Source organism: Trematomus bernacchii, unplaced genomic scaffold, assembly GCF_902827165.1.
Source record: "Trematomus bernacchii unplaced genomic scaffold, fTreBer1.1, whole genome shotgun sequence".
NCBI classification, from domain to species: Eukaryota; Metazoa; Chordata; class Actinopteri; order Perciformes; family Nototheniidae; genus Trematomus; species Trematomus bernacchii.
Window position 1 is genome coordinate 11,552,062 of NW_022987739.1, and position 22,575 is coordinate 11,574,636.

General features: G+C 40.1%; 2 protein-coding genes across 7 annotated transcripts; one reads left to right on the forward strand and one right to left on the reverse strand.

Annotated features, from left to right (window-relative positions):
- Window positions 1-1,051: 1,051 nt before the first annotated feature.
- On the forward strand, window positions 1,052-2,513 carry lim2.2 (lens intrinsic membrane protein 2.2). The gene is made up of 4 exons (XM_034147818.1): window positions 1,052-1,229; window positions 1,804-1,944; window positions 2,080-2,214; window positions 2,389-2,513. The coding sequence occupies exons 1-4, from the start codon at window positions 1,052-1,054 to the stop codon at window positions 2,457-2,459; spliced, it is 525 nt and encodes a 174-aa protein (XP_034003709.1). The 3' UTR covers window positions 2,460-2,513.
- Window positions 2,514-3,556: 1,043 nt separating this feature from the next.
- Window positions 3,557-21,642, reverse strand: si:zfos-943e10.1 (GRAM domain-containing protein 2B). Of its 6 annotated transcripts, none has more exons than XM_034147378.1 (13): window positions 21,463-21,642; window positions 12,208-12,384; window positions 10,382-10,445; window positions 10,189-10,261; window positions 10,003-10,106; window positions 9,806-9,904; window positions 9,538-9,609; window positions 9,348-9,416; window positions 9,134-9,230; window positions 8,924-9,013; window positions 8,464-8,563; window positions 7,035-7,142; window positions 3,557-5,635 (listed from the first exon to the last, which is right to left on the reverse strand). In XM_034147378.1, exons 1-13 carry the CDS (start codon window positions 21,552-21,554, stop codon window positions 5,620-5,622), a joined length of 1,161 nt encoding a protein of 386 aa, XP_034003269.1. In that variant the 5' UTR covers window positions 21,555-21,642; the 3' UTR covers window positions 3,557-5,619. The 6 variants fall into 6 exon arrangements, with proteins under 6 accessions (XP_034003269.1, XP_034003268.1, XP_034003271.1 ...); XM_034147377.1 differs by having other exon boundaries at window positions 9,134-9,233; XM_034147380.1 differs by lacking the exon at window positions 21,463-21,642 and adding an exon at window positions 16,555-16,669 and having other exon boundaries at window positions 9,134-9,233.
- Window positions 21,643-22,575: the final 933 nt, after the last annotated feature.

Here is a 22,575-nt window from a genome sequence, read left to right on the forward strand (position 1 = left end):
TGAACTGCCTGATAGGCAAGCTTTTTGTTACACAGCGCTGTGGGTCAAGTGCTTTGCTGGCAGTGAACAATTTGCAAGCGACACTGAATAATGGCTCACTCTCTTTTCTAACGCGCAGGCATGTATGATTGAAATGTTACCGTCAAATCTTTGACTTTTGTATTTTATGGGAAATGCCTATGGTAATTCCAAAAGCAGTCTTGCTATTGTTTTTTAACTGTTTTAAATAATAGGTTTCTTTCTGTACATTTAGTTTTGGAGTGTAATCAATCTATTCTGTCTGCTCTGAAACCAGAGTTACTAAGTACATTTACTCAAGTACTGTACTCAAGTACAACTTGAGATACTTGTTCTTGAGTATTTCCATTTTATGCTATACTTTGTACTTCTACTCCACTACAATTCAGAGCTAAATCGTGTACTTTTATTCCAGTAAATGTATCTTGTACCTTTATTTACTTAACAGACTTGGATTAACAATGTATAATATAAACAACTCTTAAAAAATACTTTAGGGACACCTTGAATACATTCACATTATTCTGAAATGGACCAATTTGCGTAATGAGTACTTTTACTTTTGGTACTTTAAGTATATTTTGACGCTAATACTTTTCTACTTTCACTTGAGTGACGCTTTGAATGCAGGACTTTTACTTGTAACAGAGTACACTCTGGTACTTTTACTCAAGTACAAGATCTGAGTACTTTGTTCTTCCACCTCTGTCTGAAACGACATACACATAAATGCACTTGATTCAGATAGGAAAAGAGAGGCAGCAGGTCAGTAGAGCTATCATGGACACATCCCATGACAGATGATTTCAGTCTGTAGCACATCCAGGAAATGTAATACGTTGTTTTCCAAAATTGTCACGAAAACTTGACCAGATATACTGTATAATGATGTATAATGAATATATTTGGCATGAAGGACATCCATGAGTAAATCTTTGAGTGTGGTGTTTATATAATGACCATGTTCTGCCCTGTCCTCCCTGAACAGTTGCTGAATGTTTAGGAGGACAGCGCTTCCCCTGGCTTCTCCACGATGCTGTATACTTTAGCGGGAGGGGGCACGCTCTGCGGTTTAGCTGCCCTTGTGCTCCTCATTGTTTCTACGGCAACTGATTTCTGGATGCAGTATCGGTACTCGGGTAGTTCTGCTAATCAGGGACTTTGGAGGTTCTGCATCAACCACAAATGCCATGCCCACACCATAACTGTGGGTGAGTACTTCAGAGGCCTTCAAACAAGAGAACAAGTATGATATGGACCAATCAGGAGTTTCTGAGGAAATGTCAGAATGTTAAGTTATTTCAATTACATTTAAAACTCAGCTCTTAGCCACAGACAACTGGACTTGCTGCATTTTGCAATGTATATTCCTTCAACTCAGATCTGAAAAATAATTGTTGCCACACATTTACACATACTGTATCTTTAAAAAGCTCATTGGACTTTGCAATTAAAATGATTAGTATGATAGCCTTTCACAAACAGAATAATGATAACATTTGAATAGCAGAGGAATTGTCTTGTTCAGAATGTTAATCATTTGTAATCAGAACAACACAATTATCTACACAATTAAATGATTTAAAAAAATGTTTTAAAATGAAAGAAGAGCATATTAAAGTAGACGAGAATTCTACATAATACATCCAGAAAATGGTCTTATAGTGTAAAATGCCCAACTGCACAGTACTGCAGAGGAAATCTGTATTTCTGTCAAATCCAGGCCTTAGTGTTTGTGTGTTGATGTGTGCGTGGTCCTGACTTGTTGGTCTTGTTTGTGTCCAGCCTTCTGGGATGCCACCCGGGCCTTCATGCTGCTGGCGGTGCTGAGCTGCTTCGCCGGTGTGGTGCTGGGCCTGAGCGCCTTCACTAACGGCACCAAGAACCGGAGGGTCCGCACGGGGGGCATCGCCCTGGTCCTGTCAGGTAACACACACATAAGTGAAATCAACAGTCAGTGCCAAAACATGTTTATCTGGTTTCCATTTTCCCTGCATTAAACGTTTCCGAGATCTTTTTTGCAATATTGTGCATTTTTAACTTTACCTCCCATTTTTAAAGGTTTTCTCGCTCTGCTGGCTTTGGCGATCTACACCGGAGTGACCGTCACGTTCTTTGGCAAACGCTTCTTGGACTGGCGTTTTTCCTGGTCCTACTTCATTGCCTGGGTGGCCATCATTTTGGCTTTTACAGCAGGTATTTACTGTGTGAAGTTATTCTTAATGTTTTGTAATAATGTTAAATGGGAGTTAACAGTTGGGACTACAATCCTTGTCAGCAATAATATAATCTAAAGCATTCCATTGTTGCACATTTCTTGGGTCAGTGGAAGCTAGACTTAACTAACTCCTGCTGTTTGGTGTCTTCCAGGTGTGTTCCAGCTCTGTGCATACCAGCGCACCACTGCAGAACCGGCTCCATCAAATAACCCGGATACCTGAACAGGACAGCATGCCGTTTAGCTTCAGGACTGTTGCAATGCATGTCACTGCTGCTTTTTAGTATAGAATGGAATAAATAGAATGATAGACTCCTGTGTGTTTCACTGCAACTGCATCACTTACATGTTTCTAAATCTTGACCTCAACATTTGAAAAACATACCTAACCTTTTCTTCAGGGGAGGGTAGATGTGCTAATCTTAAACCAAAGACAATGTTAATTTCACTAAAAAAAAAAAATTAACTACTACATTTTATTAAACAATTATAGTTAATTTTAATTAAATAAAAACAAAGCATCCAGGGCTTGTGTAATACATGGATGCCCTCTGTTCCACTGATCAAAATTGAAATGTCCATTCTAATGTGTAGTTTTCTACTGCAGTGTCTGTTGATAAAAGATTGTCCACTAGATGGTGGTGTTAAGCCACATAGAGGAAGCGAAACACCTCAGAAGATAAGGCCACACATGATCTGTTTCCACACTCACTGTACGATAAGACAAAAAAAAGTCTGGCTGAATTCAACTGGTTCTGGGTTTGCTTTTATAACAAACACCAAGCCTTCAGCACAGTCAACAGCACAGGAGAGCAACAGGAGATGAAGGTATTTCTATTACATTTAAACACGGACAACTGGTCTTGGTGCATTTTGCTTAAAAGATTTACGTATATTTCTTCAACTCAGATCTGAAAAATATTGTTTGCATCAAGTGCACATCTTCACATATCTCTAAAAAGCTACAAGTTTTGGACTTTGCAATTCAATATCATGGCATGGTAGCCTTTCACAAACAGAATGATGATTACATGTGAACAGCAAGTTTATTTTTCAGTGTAAAAGTATTCAAACACCTCCAGATTCAGTCTGAGTAACACAAGGTTAATTCCACATTTTTTCTGTGTCCAAAGATTTGAAGTTGCTTTTTGTTTTTTTATTACCTCACCACCATTGCTGTGAAATGCAAATGTGACATGCGTCTTGTGAATGCTTTCATTTATTTCCAAGTTATCTTTGCCAACCCCAAAACTTTATAAGATGAAGTTATTTTTCCATTAATTTGAAGTCTTGTGAAAGAACAGTAACAACGAACCATGATTTACTTCGCAACATTTGATTTATTTTGAACAATAGCAAAGCCATCTCACAGAGACTACCTTGAATTACACAGAATGCAAATAAATATATAGAGGACCATAGAAGAATTAAGGACATTAACATTCGATACAAAATTATTTACAACACTTTGAATAGTGCAAAACCACACAAATACTGCCCTCATCATTGGGATTCTTGCATAGAGTCCATTCAAGGACAGTGGATGTGTGTGCTGCCCCCTTGTGGGGGATATAAGAAATGACAGTACTGTTTCTCACATGTTGACTTTCACCTTAGCTGAACATGGAGTGTGACTCTTTAAAACAGGATGTAGTAAACAAATCATTACACCTGGGCAACAACAGCTTCCACAACAACAGTGGTGTTAAACCATTGAGATGGAGGGTGGATATGCATTGTAAGGTTAGTTTTAAAAGTTCATTTGGGGGGGGCAATCTGAGAATCAGTTGCATCACTCAATAAGTCAAGTCAAGTCCATCTCAATGAAGTATTCTCTCACCCAAGCCAAGATGTACAAAAATGTGAACCCCATCACAACCACTAGACATTGAAATGACAGAAAGACAAGACGACGACCTAAAACCACGAGGCAGGTAGTGCCCACCACCCCTGAGTGAAAACAATTGGAGCACCGTCTTAGCACCATCAGATACCACTTTGCCATTTCTTCTCAACCCAAGACACAAAGTCTCTGATTGTGACAGGCACAACACATTTCTTTTTTAAAGTGCACTCACACGATTGAGCAGTTTCTTTCACTCAAATCTTTTTTGATTTCTTTGTCCTACACAATTTCTTCCCCACAAACATCAAGCTCCATTTAAAAACGCCACACAAAAGATAAATTACATTTTTGCCATGCATAATAATTTGTTGCATATTGAAATGTCTTCTTGGGACCACTGCTGAAAACTCAGACCTTGGAGTGTGGTTGCAACTCTCCTCTTCCGTTGACAAGAAGGAGAACGCATATACAGTATCAGTCAAGTGTCGATATTGCAGACACATGCATAAGCATTAAAAATACATTATTGGTGCTACTTTAATCAACCTGAAAATTCTATAAAAACGCCACTTGGGTGTTCAAGAGGCCTGCCATGGATTAACAAGACACATTTGAAATGTACTCCTCAAGACGAAGGTCGTAAAAAAGTCGTACACAAAAACACATCGTTGCCTCTGAGACAACCTCTGCGTGTCCTTTCGTTTTAAATATGTGTGCATTGATGATGCATTCATCCACAGCTGGGACTGCAGGGAAAAATGAACGCTGAGCATTGATCATTAAACTGCTTTAAATCATGCCAAAGAACATGAAAGTAATACTGCAATCATTGCCAATTGGAGGAGGAGAGAAAGGACACGCCCATCAGGAGAGTTTCACGCCTCCATGGGCTGATCTGATATCGAGGCTTCAGCTATCACCATTTCAACCCACAGCTGATTAAGATAAGAACCATTCGGAGAGATATAACCCAGCAGAGACAGATCTGATTATTCCACAGATAGATGAAAGTGTAAATAAGCGAAATATCAAAATCATCTCCGTGCACACATGCAAAAAGACGTGTGCATCTTTGGTTATGCATAGCACTACGTCTCAGGTGTGGAGGTGCATTATAAGCACCAGAGCAGGCTAATGCTGATTGGTGTAGCCCTGTTCAGACTGCATGCTCAGGTAGAAGGTCTGAAGGACGATGGATAACATAACTTGGCGTGGCACATTGCTGAGAGCCGCTTGGCTTTGGTTTCAACGACAGACACGCTGCAACCAGGCAGTGCGTGTTTTCATTTTGGCTCGGCTCCGTGTGACTTAGTCGCGGCATGTCCATGCGTCAACTGCAATATGAGGAAGTATAGCCCTTCAAGTTAACGAGTTGTTCTGATATTGCACAGGTCGGCCATTTTTCCTCTCGCCAACAGCACAGGCCATGTTAGGAGCACAGTCTTAAAGTACATTGAATCTTTCTCCTGCTGCTGGAAGAGGTCGAAAAAAATCCTCCAGTCCTCAGTCGACCGATCTCTCCTTCAGTCACTGAGGGTTATGTGTCTTGGTACCTGTGAAAACACAAGAGGGAACCAGTTTTGAGTGACACATCTAAAGCAAACGCAATACACGCCTAACAATACTGAATGACTGTTGTGAGGCAACACCTTTTACAGGCATCAATTTGCCCATTGTCCTTAACAGAGAACAGAGCCAATCATGCAACAGTTTAAACACTAGATTAAAAAGATAACAATGTAGACTTACTCTGAAAACAACATTACAATAGCCATTCTGAGGCCAACACGATATGTGACCCGCTCTATCGAAATCGCAACGGCTCATTTAAAAAATAAACATGGATTTGCGTAAAAAACAATTTTTTCGGGGTTCGGGTGTTTTGTTTGATTTTAAATAAACAAAGTCTTGGCTTTCAGAATATGAAACTTTTATTTCCAAAATCACACGATAAATACATTTTTGAAGCTTGTAAAGGGAAGATGACAGGCACCTCTCACTCGCACTCTGCTCTTCCGCAGCGCCGCCCCCCTCCCTCCGGCGGAAATTATGAATGTAAGGCGTGTAGTAATCATAGATAACACGGCAGGGTCCGTGACAGTTTGTTTTCATCTGATTTCAAATAAACAAAGTCTTGGCTTTCAGAATATTAAACTTGTTTCGGCAAATTTAGATGATAAATACAACTATGAAGCTTGTAACGGCATATTTACAAGCGTAGAACGGAGTAACTTGACGTCACAGCAGGCATAACAACAGCCGGTGTTTCTCCTGAGTGTTTTCCCCGGGAAACAAACACAATATACACAAATGCAAAAATACACAAACTCACACACACGTATACACACACACTCGCGAGCTTCCCCCAGACCAGTAATCCAAACGGAAATATTTTCCCTCCGGACTATTTTGATCATTTGCTCCGCTAATAATCAATCAGATCGATGGATTCCAGAGAAGAGGAAACTTTGAAGGCCTTTTTCTCAAAATGATGACAGTCATTATATAATGTGACATATTTTGCTTAATATTTAGAGTACAAAAACAATCCTGATATCATTAGAAAGCTAGGAATCTCCTCTTTCCAACTGTGTATACAACTCAAAATGTGTCTTCGGGTCAATGCGACTGATTTCGATAGAGCAGGTCACATATGTTTATTTTTGTAACTACAGATTAGTTTGTCATGGCGAGTAAAGAATAATTGGGGAAAAGAGTAAGTCTTCAGTTTTTCCTTGTGTCGTAGTCAGTACCCAACATTGACCACCCAGTGGCAGCAATGTGTAGCGATGAGGATCGTCAGTGCACAAGTAAGGCTGACTTTGATCCATTTATTTTTCTAAGGTGCTCTACTGCATGGATAAAACAGCTGCTAACTTCCAGTGTTTCATCTTTATGCCAACCATCCTATCAGGGTTGTTTATGCTTGTTCATTTTCAAATAAGTACTTACCCGCTTTGTAAGGTGAACTCAGGCAGGGCCCCTAGGGACGTCAGCTGTTCCTCCAGGGCCACGATACGTAAACCAATGTATCCAGAAGACAAGAGCAGCAGCACAACCCTGTAAGAGGAAAATATACGAGTCAAACTCACTGTGATAAAGACCAGAGATTTGAGCAAACAGCAGGTACAGAGAGAACAAACAAAAGCTTAACACCGAATCAACGCCTATATTCGTAAACTCCTTAGATAAGATCAGATAATAGAATGATTACATGTCACACTTCATATCAATGATCTCACTCCACTGCCAACGTTACAGCTCTCAAACTGAATGCCTTCTTATTGTAAACAGCAGGGGGGAAAGAAGAGTTGAAGTCTTCATTAATAGGCTAACATATGGTTTAAGAGACTTCTAATTTTAGCTTCCAAAAACTGGTTTGCAAGCTTGGAATTTAACTTTATGCAATGAGATCCAACAAGATCACCTAGTTCATTAGAACCTCAGCAAGGCTGCTGAAATTCCTCAGCCTTCCCTTTCATAAGTGTGACTATGGTGATCTGATTTATATGAATGCACCTGCCAATTGCCTGATCAAGTTAGATGCTGCGTATCACAGTGCACTGAGATTTGTGACAAACTGTAAAGCATTAACTCATCACTGTACCCTGTATGCAAGGGCTGGTTTGCCTTCACTAACTGTACGGAGGCTCAGTCACTGGTACATTTTTATATATAAAGCCATGTTAGGGAAACTTCCATCCTACATCTGCTCCCTGATCTCACGGCGAATTGTAAGTGGCTACTGCCTGAGATCGCATGCTGTGGTTTTATTAAATGTGCCAACTGCTAGGACTGTCTTAGGGAAAATAGCATTTAGATGCGCAGCTCCACTGTCCTGGAATAGTCTGCAATTAAAATGGAAACTGAGCAATCTGTTGCCACTAAATGTTTTTAAAGCTCGGTCGGATGCTACTGAATCGGAAGCTGTTGGTACCTGTTCATGTGGATAGTATGTAATTTGTAATCCCTGTAATGCTACTGTTTGATGTCCTTTTGTTGTTCTGTTTATGTTTTTAATGTTTCATGTGGAACCTACTTGAGCAGGTCTCCCTTGAAAAAGAGGTCAATGATCTCAATGGGATACAACCTGAATAAATAAAGGTTTGAAATGAAATGAAGAGTTGAAGTCTTCATTAATAGGCTAACATATGGTTTAAGAGACTTCTAATTTTAGCTTCCAAAAACTGGTTTGCAAGCTTGGAATTTATCTTTATGCAATGAGATCCAACAAGATCACCTAGTTCATTAGAACCTCAGCAAGGCTGCTGAAATTCCTCAGCCTTCCCTTTCATAAGTGTGACTTCAAGAGTGAGGAGCAGATTAAGATGAGCACATAGGGAGATTAGAAGAGCAGACGAAGTGAGGAAGAGCTACTCACAAGATCAAGTATATAAAGAGTAGAGTGTTGAGGGTGCTGGCCTCTCTCTGAACCAGCAGGGACTTGGCCTTTTCCGTCACGCTCCAAACCCACGATCCACCTGAACAGTAAAAGGAACATAAACAAAAGCATTATTATCTATGTTCTGGTAGTCATGCACTAAAAGTACACGCATATTTTGTAGATACATAGAGTGAGATGCACACTAACACTATGAGCAAAGAGAAAACTTCTTAATATCATTGCAAGATTCAAACAGACATCTTCCAAGTAAGACTTTCTAAATGTATATTTGAAGTCTGTATATAGGGGATAGAGACTCAAGCTGCTTTTTTTTATAGGCCCGTAAAACACCTAAATGGTGGTCAGGTGTCTCAGGTGTCTTTACAGGTGTTTGGTAAAGAAACGTGTTTTTCAGGACTTGGCTGCGGAGTAAAACTAAGCTGTCTTAAAGTGTTACCTGAAACGGACAGTTCTTCTGAGGATGAGCTGTCACTCTGCTGCATGTGAAGGCTCCTGAAAGGCGGTACATGGCCATTAGGCACTGCTTCTGAAGAGGGGAGAGAGAAGAAATATGTTAGCCAGCTATTATACTTTGGACTTTCCATGATGACTGGTTAGAGTTGTTAAATGAACTAATGTCGATGTTAATGAGGGGTAAAAGACTCACCTCTGTGTGGTCTGTGCAGAATCTGGTCCCGTAAAGATCGAGACTCGGAACCATCGAATTGGTCGAAGCTGTCGTCCAGACTCGACTGGCTGGAGTTCTGCTGAGATAAGAGAGCACGGAACACCATCAGATTTATGTTTTCCTTTAAAAATGTAATATTTGAGTCAATGCATGACATTCTACATATTTGCTTTATTGAGAAAAGTTCTCTTACCACCAGTTTGCTCTTATCGAAGCTGTTGTCCGCTGAGGAAAAGATGGGGCTACTATTGGTGCTACCATCCTGTATCAGAAGAGAAATGTTTAGATTAACAGATGTATTAAACACTTTTGATTTTGAAATGGTACTTTCATTTTGATAGTCAGTTTTGTAAACTCTTTTACATTTGACTTGGGCACCTCACCTCTATCTGCGGAGACACTGAGCGCAGCAGCTGATAACATGACTCTCTGTTCCGCAGGGACACAAACAGGTACTACACAATGAGAAGAGAAACAAAGAAGGAATATTAGCCATCTGACATGCCTGCCAACCTGAACCATTCAACAAAGAGCAGTCGATTGGCTTACATCAAAAGCAGAGTTCAATGTGCTCGAACAAGGCTTATTAAATACACTGTATAGTCTGTATTACCAAAAATGGCTGTGTGGAAGTTAAGTAGAGAAACTAACCTTTTCTCCGTCTGTCGTCCGAATGGACAACGCGTTGGGTACCAGTAAAGCTGTGTTCTGCTTTTTCACTATATGGATACAGGAAACTGGAATAACTACCTGCAGAAGCATGAAACTGTTAGGACAAGTGGAACGATGTAATGAAACAACAAGAAATATTACAATTGAGATGTTACACAAACACTAGGACAGCCTACCTTGGTGTCTCTGAGCAGAACTGAGGAGTAGAAACAGGCGTTGGTGTCAGTGACGTACAGTCTACCGTGGTAGGGCACTTCCTTCTGCAGGGCACAGATGTATGCTGGGAGAAGAGGAGCAGAATCATGTTTAGTTTTATGTGATTCCTTCATCGAGTCATTATGCGTTTCTTTTCTTTTACCTACCGTGTATCAAGTCTTCGCCCTTAGGAATGTCTGGAAACAATTTGTGGAATGTCTTGTTGTGCTTCATAAAACTCTAAAAGAGGGAAAAGAAAAAAGGAAGTTAGGATCAGGTTAGATTTCAATAATGACATTGGTACAACAAAAGGTCTGTAGCCCTCCACCTGACAAGTATCATTAAATGTTTAATACTTACACTTTGCGAGCCAGTGCCCTCCGTCTTCTCAAACGCTCTGTTGTCAACATCGAAAGTCTGCGACCTGCAGAGACAAAGATCACGGCTGTCATTTCACAGGAAGTCTGTCGCTACAGCTACGCAAGAACATACCGAGAGGCTACATGAGCACGAGATAAGCAAGAGCGTGGGAAAGCAGTGCCAGTCATTTGTATACTCAACTAAATTGTGCATGACGTTATTTGTACTTAAAGGGGACCTATCATGCAAAATGCACTTTTGTACGTCTTTTATACATGAATATGTGTCCCCGGTGTTCCAGGGAACTCACCAAGTGTCAGAAAACACAACCCTCTCTATTTTCCTCCATACCCAAATCTCTAAAAAAGGGGCTGCAACGGATCTGATAAAAACTGATCCAGATTTGAACACTTTCCTGACGTCAGGACGGTGGCGCTACGGCTATTGGGCCAACTCCACCAATCAGGAGGAGACAGCCACGGCCATTGCCGTTCAAAAGCGCTGGAGACGCTGTAGTACATTATATGCCAGGCCTGTAGGTGGTGCTGTTCTCAAAGAATCAGCCCTTGCAAAAACAGAGCTAAAAAAAATTCAAATTGAGCGAAATGAGGCATGGCTAAAATGCATGATCTGTTTGGCATTAAAAAAAAAAAAAAAAAAAGTATAAATATGCCTTATATAGGTATGGTCCTACACTATATTATTCAAATATAGCATGACAGGTCCACTTTAAGTGGCACCAGAAGTATATAGAGCATCAAAGTACTTGAAGGTGTTACTTTGTAGTGCAAACTGAATCCAAGGTTTATTTTAACTGAAAATGTAGATTATTCTGAATAAAATGATAGCAACAAACATCAAAGTGTAGCACCAAATTGCAGAGATCCAATTGTTTCTTTTATAAAGTCAATATAAAGAGTTCCCAGTTTAAAATTGTGGTTTAGAATACAACTGAACTTGGAGTTCCTCAATTCATAATAACATCTGTGGAAAGTAGCAGGTTCATCTCTCTGTCATGAAGGCAGTATTCAGGATGAATATTATAAATTCACCGATATACCTCACATGTTAGAATCATGTGAGAAGACAGTCGGTGTGGAGCAGCTGTGCAGTCATGAGTGCGTCACGACTACCAGCTGAGAGGGAGCTCTGGTCTTGTGATACTCTCCAGAATAGCTTTGAGTCTTCACCTTGTGCAATTGTCTGCATTTCAAGTAACACAAATAGTATTTCCACACATCGGATAAGACATTAGGAGTCACGAGTAGGGCTGTGCAATTAATCGTATTTTAAATCGCAATTACGATTTTGGCCTGCCACAATTACGAAAACAACATAATCGAAAAAAACGATTATTTTGCTTTGCTAGGTTGTGACAGTGCACTGCAACATATTTGATCAAATGTATTTGTATTTATCATATTTATATATGTTTAGTAGCTTGTTGAAGTGCACTCCAAAATATTTGTTGATCTTGTTTATTGGTATTTATTATTTTGATATTATTTATTTAAATGTAGATATAAATGTATCATTTATTTTTGTATTGGTTTTTCAGTTGAATTATACGTTCAGGGAAATCAACAGTTAAAAAGATACTGTTCAAATTATTATTTGTATTTAAAAGTTCAATAAATGGATGTTTTCAAAGTCATGAATAATCGTATTTAATAATCATGATATCAATTATTGACCAAAATAATCGTGATTATGATTTTTGTCATAATCGCACAGCCCTACACGAGAGTCATCACTTATTTGAAGGCTTGTTTCTAGACATCTTATGGCGTTTTGTATACATCCCAGTCTCTTCCCCTCAGTCCTACCTGATGGCTTCCTGTCTGGTGAGGGTTTTGTGTTGCTGCTGGACCTCGAGCTCTGGAGCCTCCAAGCTCAAAGCTTTCCTGCTCTCCGCCTTCTTGATGCTGCCATTGCTGCAGCTGCTCTTGCTTTTCTTCAATTTGGCTGGCAGCCCACCACCACTGCTTTCTACTGGGTAGCTGCTGGAAAAGGAGGAGGAGAAAAGGAGATTTAGCAACATGCATAATAATCATTTACAAGAGTTCTAATGCACACATGAAATAGGCATGTGGAATGTCTCTTTAAAAAGGGTTAGAGAAAAGATGTTGCACAGCTCAAGCTCAAATGTCACAGCCAACATGTCCACTGATCAAAACTTCCCCACTGTAATAACTTGTAAATTCATCACTGTGAGCTAAAAAAAAAAACATGAATAGAGAATATGAATGATGAGAACATGAAGAAACAAAAAGAGGAAGACCAGCCACCACCTACATTTCTCTGCATAGACACATATTATAATCTCCAGAGTGTCATCATTCAGCACCAAAAAGAGTTAAACACTTTACTGTTGAAGCTAAATCTGTTAAACACCTGAACAGTTGAAACAACGTCCTTAATATTCATCTGGCTGCTACTTAGAAATGTTTTATCTATTTACCTATATAACTTGCATATAGACTCTTATTGCACTATTTCACTTTTTTTAAACTATTTTTCTTTTTGTATTACTATTTACTTGCACTATATTTGTCTGTTTATCTGTGTTGCTCTGTTGGAGAAGCCTGTGACACAAGAATGTCATCGGCACAACTACACTGTAGCTATGTTCGTATGACTAACTAAAGAACCTTGTTATGGTTTTGGACTTGTTTTGGAAGTCAATTCTATTTAAATGACATGTGATAATGGGACTTAGATTTGGGAGACAGTGAGTTTCATTATAATCTGTCGGAAAATTCCAAATGAGAAAGTTTTATTGATATACGTTGCGTCAGTGCTCTAGCAACTTTACAAGCTCATCAACGTCGGCTCATGCTCTTAGATTTACGAGCCTCTGGCATTTTTTTTTTTACTTAATTGAATTTACATATTGGCAAAGTGCTCTTTTAAGGCCATAACCTTTCCATGGCCAGGAACAAACAAGCTGCAAAATCATGGAAGAATACATAATCTTGTGAAATCTACAGACATGAATCTTAAACTTAATGACGTTACCAACAACGATTACGAGTCAGAAAGCCTCTGTTTTTTTTGTTTTTTTTTTTAAAGCAAGCAAACTTAGAAAACGACTATAAACAAACAAACAGAGACAATCTTACCTGGTAACTTTACATCGCTTTGATGAACGAAAACTCATATACCTACTAACAGTAGGCATTTCCTTCTATTATACAAAAAGAACCCCACTAAACTCTCTTTATCTCTAAGCTATACTCACTGACTCCATACCATCAAAGCCAAAAAGTTCTAACAAAAGTCAGTAAGATATTAAAATTCCCAAAAAAGATTGTAATAGTTCCCTTCAGCTTTTGAATATGTGGTCCAAAAAGAGTTTAGTACTAGTTAAGTCAGTGTCCTCGCCATATCCTGCCAGAAAAAAACGGTTGCTGTACAGCTCTGTGAATGTGCTGGTAGGAGGAAGCAACTTTGTGTTGAGAATGGTGTGACACTCCGTAGTTGGTGACGTCAAACTCAGCCACTCCCCCAGAGCCAGAGAAGCATGAGAAATCTCAATCTCTCTCCGTCTCACACACACACACACACACACACCCAAGAGTCCACGGTGTGCAACACAGGCACTGACATGCTAAGAAAACAAGGCCTAACCCATAAAACCTTCCAGTGCCATTATCCAACATGAGAATCCTGTCTTGTTGGGATTTGTTCTGGTATGAAAAGTGGGATCATAGATTTTATAAAACACACAAATATGAGCGGGTAAGAAAGTGGAATACTTGTGGATGCTCAGACGGGCCCACCCGGCAGTGCATTATTTGTTCCCCCTTAGGCAAAGCATTTTACCAAGGTGATGGCAGGACAACAAAAAGCTCAAGTCTTTCTCAAACACACTCAGTATGGTAGGAACTTCTTTATAAGAATTCAGACATTTCCAAAAAAGTGACAAACTTAACATATGGCAGCATGATATTGCAGAATGTTATTCTGAGGAAGTGCACTGAATGTTTACGGACTGCTTTAATCCTGCACAAATTAACAATAGTGCTGCTTTCTTTGAACTTGTTAGTAACCCTTGTCTCTGCAGCGTCGCCTGTGTAATTGGAGTAAAGGTCAGAAAGAAATCATGAAATGCAGCTTCACCTGGACGCCTCCCCTGTAATTAGACTAATTATCAAATTGTGTTCAGCAACAAAACTTCCTGTAATGATCATTTCCTGCTTGTGTCATGAACAATTAAGCCTGTTATTTGTTGACAGACATCCTTTATTCTAAAATATAAAACGTATCAATATCCAAATCAGCTAGTAAACATTGGGGAAAGTAGGCTCCTGCGGCTGGCGTTTGGACTAAGCAAACACAATGAGAACAATTCTAAAAACAGGTTGAACCGTTGACCACATGTTTGTTTCCCGGTGTTCAAATATGCTCACCTGACCCATTTCTCGTAGGCAGGGGGTTAAAGTCTCAAACCAATAAGCATTATTTGTTTGAATTTCTCAATAACTTCCTCTCTTTACTCACAACTAACCGTAACCATTAACAAGGCAGAGTTGAAGCCACTTCCTGAAACACTCGGGCAGCCTTCAGCTCTCTGTGTACTTAAAAACACTTCAATGTTGCAATTTCCCCACAGATTAGGGAGGTTTTGTGAATTGAGTTAAGTAGTATGTTGTCGCAGAAAAATCTATGTATAACGTGGATGACAGCCTTATTAGCATGCAGTCAATACACACAGACAGTCTGGCAGTCTGCCTCTCAATTCTCCCGTGTATAATGTTTATTGCAAAGGTTCCAGTAAATAAGGGCATTGTCTTTATACTGGCAGGTTGTCCTGTATAGAAAACTTGACATTCACACCGACAAAAAATAAAAGAAAAAATAAACAGCAATATGATTATCTAACATCTTCCAGTGAAATGAAATAAGGAAGTACATTTCATGCCAAGCCTATCTCAAAAGGAAGAAACTGAGTCAGCCTGATAACCTATAAAAGTGTTCAAGGCCAAAGCTATCAAGGGTGAACAGGTGCGTGACAACAGCCAATGTAACATCTAAAAGGTTGCAATGTGGAAACAAAATCTAGATCTAAAAATAAATGATGGAGTGCATAAAAGTGGCGTTTCTTAATGACCACTTCATGTTTACAAAATAGCGGGCGGCCTGTCTGAAATGGTTGTGTAATGGCCAGACCGGGGCCTTGACTTCTGACCTGATTACTTCTTTGTTGGAACACATATTGAATGTGTCACACCACCTGACGTATTTAAGGGTTGTACAAACAATTCTGATATCTCAAAGCAGACATAGGCACATCAAATTCTACACAGAAGTGGATTCAAATGGACATGCATGAAATGATGGGGGCATTTCGAGACTTGCTTCTAAAAATGAACAATAACGAATTTGGAATTATTTTTGACCAATTGTGCAATGTGAAGGGATTTGCCATATTTGAATGATGATTTCTGCATACTTTTAACTGAAAAGATGATCATGATGTATTTGTGCCGAGGATCTTAACCAAACAACATTCTTATACACATACATACAAGTCTAAAGAATATAATGTGTATGCTTAACATCTCTTTAGCACCACAATACTTTTAAAAGTACTTGATACTTTGGATTGGGAACTAATCCCAATATTTCTAGCACCTTTTCAGAAACGATCAGGCAGGCAGCCGTGAAATTATAATTATTTATATAATGTAACTGCACAACAGCTGCTAGCATAAACAACAAGGTCAGTGACGCCTGTCATTTGTTCCCATGATGACATGTTCCGTGAAATAGAGATTACTTACATTCATATCAGTCTAATCAATTTCTTAATCACTTTTGTTCTGGTATATCTTAAGAAACGAGACAAGACACAGGATAGACGGCTCACAACTGTAACCACTGCTATGCTAGCACATTTACCCGATTTACATAGGATCCATTGAGAAAACGACAAATAACTTTGTCAGGAAAATGGGCTGATGATTACATTGTTTTTGTATATGAAGAACACATAAAAGTACGATTTTACAAAGTTTTCACACATTAGCCAGCCTTTGTTTTACAATGGGGAGAAAACATAGACAACCTATTATCCTACGTTTACTTACATTTCTCAAGTGAGCCCTTTCCTATCTGAGACGGTTTAAGAAGGGCTGATTTGAGAAATGTGATATATTTGCTCGCCTTACCTTCCCTGATCCTCGGAGCAATGAGAACCGGCCACAGCACCCTGTTGGTTCAACAAGCCTTTCCCTCTCTCCATGACCACCAATCCCTAAAAGCGTGTTGCCACCGCTCGTCGAGGCAGCCAAACGAGTATGGCGGTTTGTAGCTTTTGCACTTAGACCTGGAGCATCGCCAGCCAATTCAAAAGGGTGTAAAGGTCTGTTTTACTGCAATGTTAAAAGCATCAAAGAGCCCGACATGAAGATAGTGCAAGAAACACGGCGAAAGTCAAATTAAACCCAAAAGAGGGTGTTCAAAAGACCAAAAAAGAGACTGTGTGTGGTTTAATCCTAAAATGCTCTCCCAAGCTTTGTCCTTTCGGAGCCTTTTCTCTGTCTGTGTTGTCGGGAAAACAGCTACAACAGTAGGGGTTAAAGGTGGGGGGTGAGAGAAACTATGCCAGGTTATTCTCAGTTTAGAAGAACAAAAAACATCCAATAGCCTGTTCTCAATAACAACAGTTAGATTGCTTTAGAAGCCGGCTAGGTCATTGTGCATAACAAGGGCAGTGCATACTCTTTGTTGATGGTGTTAATGGAGCCATCACACACATGAATACTTGTGTCTAACTAGAGGGAAAATGGGAGAAAAGCTCAGAAGAATATATTATGCAAAACCGTCAACAGATAATTACAGTGTACTCCATACTCTTGATGTATCAGAACCTTGTTTAAACCTCAGTTGAGGGCTGACGTTCTCCACGCTATTCCTATACCTGGTGAGATCACCATCCAGGACACTCAAGCAGGCAGATAAAGTCCAACTGCACTCGTGACATCATTCCTAATATAGCCACCATACGACTCCTTTACTCTGCCAAGTTTTTACTCTATCCCTCTTGCTGTCAAGTTGCAGGATCAATTCAGAGGGATGGCCGTGTTATAAATACATTAAAATGTGCACAGGATTGTTCCTTGCTAGAGCCCTGTGGCCTTTCTGAACTGAACCTTCTGCTTGCAAGTCTGATAAACTGTCTAATTCTGAGTTAATATTAGTGGCATTTAAACAGGAAACGGGTTTAGATTATCGGTGAAAACAATATGTAATATTTGAAACATAACACTGCCAAGTTTACAAAAGGAGATACTTATACATTCACCTTAGTAAGTAAGTAAGCTACCCAAGCACGCAGCCATGATCAATTCTACCTTGTGTTTGTCACTCTCCATTTCATCTATAGATAAGGCTTTCAGAGTGCTTTATTTAATAAAATTACAAAAAAAAACACCAGAAAGTTATAAATTAAATCTAAACTAAGCTTATAAAAGATGCATATGTTTAAATTCACTGGAGCCTAGGTTGCACTAAAACGTGAGGGATGACTTCTCCAGCACAGGGCTGTCCAGCTGGCAGAATAACTCCCATTGGTGCAGAGTTATGACGCATTTGTTAGCGGTCTCAAGATGAGATATGATCCCAGGAGTCCTTAGGAATCAGCCACATCAGCTTTTCAGTGCTAGTGCCATTAAGACAAAATTGCTTCAGTATAGAATGCTTATGTAAAAGCTTTCCCACAGGTAACATGACTGGTCTAACAACACCACTCATAGTTCTCAAGGCTGACAAAGTTTTGACTTTCACATAATCTAGATTGCCTGAGAATTTGCTGGACAAGATAGTGTGAGGGCACCATCTTCTGGAGAGTCGTGGATAATTGTCGTCATCAGAACCATGCTTCTCCAATGCCAACAACAGATTGTTGCAGCTGTGCTTTACAAAGCCAAAGGGTTCAGTTAAGATGTATGCAACCACGTACACAGCATCTGAGTTCATATAGTTTCCCCTTTTTCTTATATTTTGATTTAACTACTTAAAAAAACAAACAGAAACTAACAAAAGATTGTCAAAATTAGGAAATTGAAGACAAGAGGAAATCGTATTATAATGAGTGTGACTGAAAAGGGTTCTGTGTCTTTGCATGTATGCATGCATTTATGTATGCAAACTTCAATATAGCCGTTAGGAAGGGCAGGGAAGCGAGCTAGTGGTTATTGCAAAATAACAGGCCGTCTGTGGCTGCCTGCCAGGGCTCGGTCTGCAGGAAAACTGCGTGTTGGTGTGTGCCAAATGGAACAGAGAACGCATCTGTGTGCATGTGTTACAGAATAACTGTGTGTGTGTTGGAGTGGGAAGTCATGTGGCCTTGAGTATGCGGCATCTCCCTCCAGTTCCTCTCTGCAAACTGGGCACAGAGACAGAGGGTCTTTCTTCAGGAAACTCAGAGTACTTCCAGCAACCAGGCATATGAGCATGGGTGGGGGGGGCGTGTTGTGGTGGTTGCTGAAAATCCCACCTGACTTTAAAATCGTTAAAAGTAAAAGTAGGCTACTCTACCGTGTACAAGGGGGCTTCTATTTTACTCACAGTAGAATTTTGTTGACCCCTCCTCCTCAGAACCACAGGTTGTTGGGGGGGGGGAGGGGAGTCATAAACATAAGCACGACATGTAGCAAAGCCATTTAGAGGCTAAATGAATTCAACAGTTACTTGTACATTTGAAAACCTGGTGCAAGCCAGCGCTGTGTATGGCAGGGTCCCTATGAATTGTTTCTGAGTGGAGTGGATTGCATTATCCTTGTGTTGAGAGTTTCCATACAGCTACCCCAAACTATAATAAGCAACCTTGATGCAGTGGTGCCAAGGCAGTACACCCACTTTCCAAAAGGGCACAAGTGCCTTAGGTTCATCTTAAAATCAAGATACTATTAAAACAAAAAATAAAAGAACTGTATTTTATGCAATCCTGGTGATCAAAGCTGAGCAGAACACCAAGCCTTTAGCTAAGCTTGCATAAAAGCCTTGTGTGGCAGAATTAGTCTGACCTATGGCAACTACATTAGGTGGAATTCACCAGGCTACCGTGAAAACCAAAAGGTGAGACAGCTGAGAAGAATACAGCATTTTTCTTGACCCTGTGACAAGGGCAGAGGAGTGGCCATTAGCACTAGCCTGACAGAAGCTACACATAACTTTAACCAGCTGTTAAATATGCAACCCTTTATTTAGCAATATACAGTCCTGCTGATGTGGTTTCATCCTCTAACTTGGCTTTTCCTCTACGCCTGCAGCACATCTCATAATTTAGACCTACACAGTCTACGCTGCCCACAGCAGCAAGGAGGCTGTGTCCTGGGAGCATCTTCCTGGAGCCAGCAGAGCGCCTGCAAAGCTGCCCCACCCAGACTATTCCAGGCTCCTCCATCTAAACAAGCTGTGCAGCAGTAGGTTCTTCCCCATTCAAACAATGCTATTCAAATTGTTGCCACTGTGTTCATTGCAAACCTGTATGTAGTGACTTACTATACGCTGGCTACACATTTTTTACATTAAGGTGGTGTACTCATTTGCTACATCAAACTTCTTGGCTGCTATAGCGTTTTTATAGGGAAGATTTAAGTATTTAAAGAGCAATGCGACTAGATCAGAAGTGTTTGAAATTACTTTGGATAGCTGTTGCATTTATATGAGCATTGGCTCACTGAGGCCAATGCAACAACACTGTCATGGAAGTGTGTGACTGACTGTGTGTTGTGGAAACAGATAATCCCCCCCTCATACCGTTCTACAGACACACCATAGCTATGCTGATAAGCAGCAGGCCAAGTGTGATTGGCAGGGCTCCTTTACTCGAGCGAATGGCTATCTATGGAGGCAAGTGAAAGGTGAAGCTCAGAGGACGAGAAGTACCAACAGTGAGATACAGCGGGCATTTATATAACACCATGTACCACCTGTGGTCGACTCAAGGGAGCTAAATATAGTCTTTACAGGGAAAAGCTAGACTTGCTCCCATGTGTCACAAGCGTGTGTTTCCCTGGGGGTAACACAATATATGTGTGCATGTTTAAAAGAGTCAACATGTATATGCAATCCTGCAAGAGTGGTCTGCTCTTGGTCTAAAAAGGGCTGGATCCTCCATGACAGGTCAAGAAGTTACACCAATCTGACCCACATAGGCCGGTGGATGAAGTCATGATTTCTGAGCAGGAGGCACAGACGAGATTAAGAAAGTTCCAGACCTGGACCTGCCTGTCTTTATGCAACTCTTCCATATGTAACTTAGATGTTTATAAACGCTGCCTGGACCAGATTAGAAAGCTACTAGTCTCCAACAACACACATGAAATCACTTTACAGGTCTGATGTGGGTCAATCATTGTGTTCTTGATGAAATGATTAAATCAAATCCCCTGCCTGGACTGTGTCTGTAGAAACACTTGCAGAGAAGCTTAACATTACAATGAAAAAACGTACCAGAAAAACGCCCATTTTAAAACATTTACATTTTACTACTAAAAAGCATTTTACTCGGGGATATCCAAGTCTGTTATTATTATAGTGGATGGTGTATCATCTGAATCAGGTGCTAAGGTCAACAACCGTTCAATCAATGACCAATCTTATACTACGTTAGCTAAGACAACAACATAACGTTTACAGTGAACCTATGCTAAAACACACACTGTTTAAACCAATATTGCAAAGATGCTATCACCAGCCAGCGTGTAAAACTCAGTAGACAACAATGAACACAACGTACAGTTGTTATAGTGTAATTGATGATGGTAATGTTAGCTAGATGTAACGTCATTTAAATGCCTTCACATCCTCAGCCAGGAGGGTGGCTAACCTGCTAGCAAAATCTAACGTTACTCGTTGACTGAAATACTTATTGACCCCTTATGCACAGCTGATGTAAAATTCTAAACGATATTTCTTGGTTCTGTGTTAAAAGGAAAATATTTTGCGAGATAAACAATTCAATCGTATTAGACAGGTTGTCTCCTCATCAAAGAAATGCTAACCGTTAGCATCCTCCGGCTGATGATGATCACCGGCAGATAGCGGTTCAGCTAGCCACATTCGCTTACCTTTCTTTCATGAAGTGCTTAAGTCTGACGATGGCCTTTTCGTCGATCTTCTTGAGGAAGGTTTTCAATCTCTCTCTCTTGTTTTCAAGCATTCTTCTTTCAGCCAGTGGTCGTCGGTTCGTTTAGAAACGACGGTCCACACCAGACTCCACCGTTCCTGTTTGGCTTCTGCTTTTTTTCCCTCTCACTCCATCTGATTATGATAATGAGCCGATATCGGACCAAGTCAGCCGACCAATCAGCGTCGATGACGATTCTAAAAAATCGGTCATGTCAGACTGGCCCTCCAATCAGAACGGGGTAGTTGGCTTTCAGCGACCGCCCATTACCCTATATGGTAGCAGGGTGGTCTCTGTCTTGAGACCTACAGCAGGACTTATATTGTGCTTGCGGTGTCTTTTTAACTATAAACATGTGATTCAATCAATCAATGTTTATTTATATAGCCCAATATCACAAATGTTACATTTGTCTCAGTGGACTTCACAGTTTGTACAGAATATCAGTATGACAATACGACACCCTCTGTCCTTAGACCCTCACATCGTACAATGTGTGTGACTGTTACGTTCCACCTGTGAACAACTTGGCAAATACACTTTGTGCTATAACAAAAGTGTTTTCTTTGCCACATCACACTATGCTCAATCCAATAAATAAAATAAAAAACTGCTGTCGGTCCACCAGGGTGGGGCCTGTTTTGCATTCTGCTTAACATCAACCAACTATATTAAAGCAGAATTGTATTGTATTGTATTGAGGCCCTGTAAATGTACACCATACATATGATTCTAAAACATAATATCAATAATTGTAACAGGAAATAGCTCTTATGTCTTGATATGATACTCATATTTGTAGTTATTTTTATAAAACTATAATCAAACCAACCTTCCCTTTAAGAGAAAGCAGTGGCAGACAAGTACTGACTTCACCAATAATGTCAAATTGTAAATTCACTGTAACCTCATGAATCATAATAACCAAAGTCCCTGTTCTTATAAAAGGAAGTGGAGGGCACTGACACAGAAAGAAGGCTGGTCAATGGCTCAGTTGGTGGCTTTTATTCTGATGCCTCTGAATAATACACTTAATTTCAGCCTAGTATTATGC

Coding starts and splice junctions, on each gene's coding strand:
- lim2.2 (XM_034147818.1), top strand. CDS start 1,052: ATGCTGTATACTTTAGCGGGAGGGGGCACGCTCTGCGGTTTAGCTGCC. Junction 1,945..2,079: donor CATCGCCCTGGTCCTGTCAG/GTAACACACACA, acceptor CCATTTTTAAAG/GTTTTCTCGCTCTGCTGGCT. Junction 2,215..2,388: donor CATTTTGGCTTTTACAGCAG/GTATTTACTGTG, acceptor GGTGTCTTCCAG/GTGTGTTCCAGCTCTGTGCA.
- si:zfos-943e10.1 (XM_034147377.1), bottom strand. CDS start 21,554: ATGCTTGAAAACAAGAGAGAGAGATTGAAAACCTTCCTCAAGAAGATC. Junction 9,417..9,537: donor CAGTGTCTCCGCAGATAGAG/GTGAGGTGCCCA, acceptor CTTCTGATACAG/GATGGTAGCACCAATAGTAG. Junction 7,143..8,463: donor CTCTTTATATACTTGATCTT/GTGAGTAGCTCT, acceptor TTCCTCTTACAG/GGTTGTGCTGCTGCTCTTGT.